At 27.3% G+C, this 5,429-nt stretch overlaps 1 protein-coding gene across 1 annotated transcript; it reads right to left on the reverse strand.

Moving 5' to 3' along the window:
• Positions 1–4,637: 4,637 nt before the first annotated feature.
• On the reverse strand, positions 4,638–5,073 carry LOC108831155 (small polypeptide DEVIL 10; the record flags this gene model as incomplete). The annotated part of the gene is made up of 1 exon (XM_018604717.2): positions 4,638–5,073. A coding segment is annotated over one exon (195 nt), but the record flags the coding sequence as incomplete, so codon positions are not given.
• Between the last annotated feature and the right edge of the window lie 356 nt (positions 5,074–5,429).

Consider the following 5,429-nt stretch of genomic DNA (forward strand, 5'->3'; position numbering starts at 1 on the left):
TCCTAGTTGTCACATTGGGAGAGAAACACTCTTCTTTATATATATAGATTAAATTCACATTTATTCTATTATATATGAGCAAAGAAAAAATATGACCATAAAATGTTGGAATAATTGGTGGACTACCCATATAAAGGACATATATTTACATTGTAGCCATGGATAGACGTTTCAAGCTCATGTCACACAATCTTTCTCTTCATTTGACCGAAATGTCCTCTTGCTCTCTCTTATTCCCATGCGATTTTTTTTTTCTGACACTTTGCAGACTGCAAGTCTTGTTCTCCTTTCCTTCCTTCACCCTCTCTTTCTTCATATCTCATCTCATCTCTTTATTCTTATCTCATCTCTTTTTCTCAAGTTTTTTTATTTTTCTTCATTCTTTCCATTTGCGATATTAATTCATAAATAAACACTATATTCTCTTTTCTTCTTCTTTCATAATTCAATTTTAATTTTTAAAATTATTCAGTTTGATGGAAAAATTAAAATTTTCATATAAATTCAAAACTCTTGTTTTGTTTGGAATCACTCTGATTTTCAATCAAACTGAATAATTTTAAAAATTAAAATAGAATTATGAAAAAAGAAGATTAACTAAACATGTTACAAAATAATTTGATCACTAAACATGTTACAAAATATATTAGAGAGTTTAACAAATTTTGTAACAAGATACAAAATTTGTTAACATGTTACAAAATATGTTAGTGAATTAACAAATTATGTAACATGATTTAAAATATATTAACATTAAAATATCATCAATTATAGTCTCGCTAACATGATACACAATTTGTTAATATTTAAAATAACATCAATTTCTATTGGGTTTATGATAAAATTACATAATAACTCATCCGTAATTTGACCACCAAACATTTTACAAAATATGTTAGCGAATTAACAAAATTTGTTACAAGACACAATATTTGTTAACATGTTATAAAATATGTTAGCGAGTTAACAAATTTTGTAATATGATATAAATTTTGTTAACATTAAAATAACATCAACTAAAGTCTAGCTAACATGATACACAATTTATTAACATTAAAATAACATCAATTTCTATTGGATTTATAATAAAACTACATTATAACTCATCAATAATTTGACCACCAAACATTTTACAAAATATGTTAACGCTTTATCAAAACTTGTACCAAAATACAAAATATGTTAACATGTTACAAACTATGTTAGCGAGTTAATAAATTTTGTAATAAGATACAAAATATGTTAACATTAACATAACATCAAATATAAAATGCACATACTTATTTCAGTTTTATACAATCAAAATGAAAAGTTTACTAGTTGCAAAAGCATAGTCATGAGCTTGTGTGAGTTATATAATAATGTTTTAATAAAACTAATAATAATAATAGATATAAATATCAAGGATTTTGTGAAAGAGGAAAATAAATTGTTAGAAATAGGATTTGCTTTGTTGAAAAAACAGAAAAATATAAGAAAGAGGAAAAATAAAAAGAGAGGAAAATAAAAAGAGAAGAAAAATAAAAACAGGGAAAAAATATAAAAAAGGAAGAGCAAGTGTGAGTAGCCTGATGCAAAACGCACGCTAGGAAATATGTGGGACATGTTACACTAGGGACAAAAAAGAAATCAGAAATGAGTTTACCAACTGAAGGCTACTTGACTAATATCAGTAGCGCGTGAGGCTACCGGTGCCAATTTTCTCTCAATTATTCCACTAAAACACATTACAACTACATTTAAATTATTAACAAAATCATTGACAGCAAGCATTTTCACTATTAGCACCATTGTTTTTTCTTCATGCCTGACACTATACTATATAGAACAACACCTACAGAATAATACAAGTCTATATGTATAATATCAATTAAAAAAATTTGGGATTCTAATCTATGATATTCCAAAATACAACTATAGTTTTCGGGTCTAACCGTTTATGTATTGTAACTATAATATAATTTATTTTAGCTATAAATATATTTTCGAAAAATCAATATTGACAATATATCATTGTATTATTTTCAAAAGTATTATTTTTCAAAATTTATATATTTAAATGCACATTTTAATTGCAAATTATGTCAATTTCTTTCATATGTTTTTGGACAACCACATACAAAAACAACAAAAATAAATTATTTACATTTTAGACTCAAGCACTATGATATAACTTTTTAAATAGGTATTTTTAAATCAAAAACTATAAATGATTATTTATAGAACAACACCTACAGAATAACACAAGTCTATATGTATAATATCAATAAAAAAATCGGGATTCTAATCTATGACATTTCAAAATACAACTACAGTTTTCTGGTCTAACCGTTTATGTATTGTAACTATAAAATTTATTTTAGCTATAAAATATATTTCGAATAATCATTGACAATATATCATTGTATTATTTTCAAAAGTATTATTTTCAAAAATTTATATATTTAAATGCACAATTTGATTGCAAATTATGTCAATTCCTTTCATATGTTTTTGGACAACCACATACAAAAACAACTAAAATAAATGATTTACATTTTAGACTCAAGCACTATGATATAACTTTTAAATAGGTATTCAAATCAAAAACTATAAATGATTAAAAATTTTAAAATAGTCACTGAAAATATACATGCGTGAGAAATTGATAAATGATTAATCCAGCTATTTTTCCCCAGACCAATTTAAAAAATAAACCAAATCTTTTATAACTGCATCGGACTTAAACAATTTGTATCTCTGTAACTACCTTCTACTGGTCAATACATAATTTGTAACTTCATGTTCATAATTACCGGTGGCCACTTCTTTCTAATATTTATATTAGCCAACAGTTATATATTATATAACAATTATTCTTTCCTTTTGGGTATATAACAAAATTATGTTTACTCCTTTCGACAGTATTCCATCCAATTTGATATATATATTTTTTAAAATCATTATCGCAACTACAACAACTTAACTTACATCCCACTCCAAGAAATTAGGACTTATTCAACCAGATATTAATTTATTCAAATTTTAAATATTGTACACAAACATTAAATTTATCAGTTAACAAAACACATGATGGTAAAATAGAGTTAACGGGGTTCAGTTGAACTTTTAATAGAAATAAATTTTCATATAAATTCATTTAGTTTAACGGATTTTAAATAGGTTATTTGATCAAAATATTTATGAAATGTGGTTTACTTAAAATTAATGAAGACCATATTATATAGATATAGCTATATATATATATATATATATATATATATATACAGAACATATCAAAAATTATTTGTTCAAACATTTTTCAAAAGTTTTGTTCAATTTTCGGTGCGGATTGGGTTTGATATTGGTTTTCGTATATAACAATTTAAGAATCATTCGAGTATATAGATCAGGTCTAATAGAGTATGAAACTTTGATTTTCGGGTCAATTTCGAGTCGGGTTTTTGGGTACAAATATTCTTGATTAATTATATTAGGTAACTATTAAGAAAATATAATTAATATGTTGCTAATTTTAGGAATAAAGTTTAAAAATAATTTCTGAAGTCATATAGTACAAGTGTATAGTTATGCAACTTGACATATTTAATATAGTTACCAAAAATTATCTATTTTATTAAATTAGATATAAGTTTAGTCCAATTATTTTAATACAATTATTAAACCTCTTACTAATCATTGAAAAACATTTTACACAAATATGGTTATAATAAATACAAATATGATTTAAAAACACAAATATGAAAATTAATTTTTTAAAAAATGTAAAATAAAATATGTATCCGCCCTTCAAAGGACGGATCAAAATCTAGTTTATTTTTAAAACTGAAATAGAGGTAGTCATGATATTTACATAATGAACCAGGGTAGAATCAGACCACCCAATGACTCATTGGATTTAACTAGGTTTTGTAATCAACCCTAAAATCAATCACGATTTTATATCTTAAACCCTAAAGTACACTATAAAAGGTAGAATGATGGGTTGTAACTCTGTGAATGACATTATTGAATATTGTGATGCAGATTAGATATGTAATAAAGTGGATAGAAAATTCACAACAAACTACTGCAACTTTGCTGGAAGAAACCTAATTACTTGAAAGAGTTAGAGGCACAAAATTGATTCTAGATCAAATGTAATTGGAGAACTAGTATGACTGAGGTGCTTTGTAGTGGAGTCATCTGCACTGATTGTGTTGCACTATGACAATTAAGAAATAAATATCATTTTTCTAAGTGTTTCATAAAATGACAAAAGATATAAAATAGAAAGGCAATAAATAAAAGAGAAGGTACAAGCATGAATAGCTAATCTTCCTTTTGTAAAGAGTTCAGACAAAGTCGGTGATGTTTTCATCAAGGCAATCACTTCTAAATTTTGTGATGAGTATCATAGGAAGATCGACTTATTGACTTTTCACTGAGCAGCTATCTAGAAGGAAATATTGAAATGAAGAATTATCCTAAAAGCTTCAACTTTCTATAGTTTTGTTTGTTTTGTCACTATATAGTCTAATGATCCTGCTGCTTCTTTTGTACCTTAAGGATGGTAAGTTGATACCAAATTAAGAGGTTGTTACTTTTTTTTATTGTTGTTGTAAAATTAGCATGGAGTTGTTACCTGCTACCAATGATAAACAAAAAGAATAATCACTAGGGCTAACATGCGAACATATCATATTGGGCTTACTAAAAGGATGTTATTAAAAAGCTCACATGTTATTTACAGTGTGCACAAGCCCAAATACCAGAGATTCCGGGAAAAGACAAAAGCAGTCTACAAAACTAAAAGTGAAACTGTAAAACTGTAAAATATTAAACTAAAAAGTCCTAAAATCACAGCACTTTGATTGAGTCAGAAAAACAGATAACGAGCTAGTCAGAAATAGAGTGGTCGTGCCAGCAGAGGAGCATGGAAACACAGCGTCGGAGGATGTAGAGGCGAGTTCGTTGTTGCTTAGCCATGAGCAAGCACCGGTCTCCGAAGCTGGTTTTCCGATTCGGTTTACTCGAAGAAGGATTGGACATAAACAGAAACTTCCGGAGAGCAAAATCAATAAACTTTTTGTTTTAGCGGATGTGAAAAAGCAAGAATTGGGATTGCAAATGAAAATGAAAATGGAAATGGGTGAGTTTAAATAGAGAATAGTACAAAGTGGGTGTGAAGTCGAACGCGTCGGCTACGTGGCCCACCCACGCTTTTGTTTTCTAGATTCTTTCTCCTCTTTCCTCGAATTTTCTTTATCATTATCCACGTTTTTAATTGATTCAAAGCTCATGACGTTATTTCCCTTCTTTTTTAACAGAGTTAGACTTATATAACACAAATTTTTTAAGAAGATTACTAGTACGTACGGCCATATAAGCATGTAACTCAAACTTAAGGCGACACAGCCCAGTAGACGTAATAAAAAGACAGTGACAAA

The sequence above is a fragment of the Raphanus sativus genome, chromosome 8, assembly GCF_000801105.2.
Source record: "Raphanus sativus cultivar WK10039 chromosome 8, ASM80110v3, whole genome shotgun sequence".
NCBI lineage: Eukaryota > Viridiplantae > Streptophyta > Magnoliopsida > Brassicales > Brassicaceae > Raphanus > Raphanus sativus.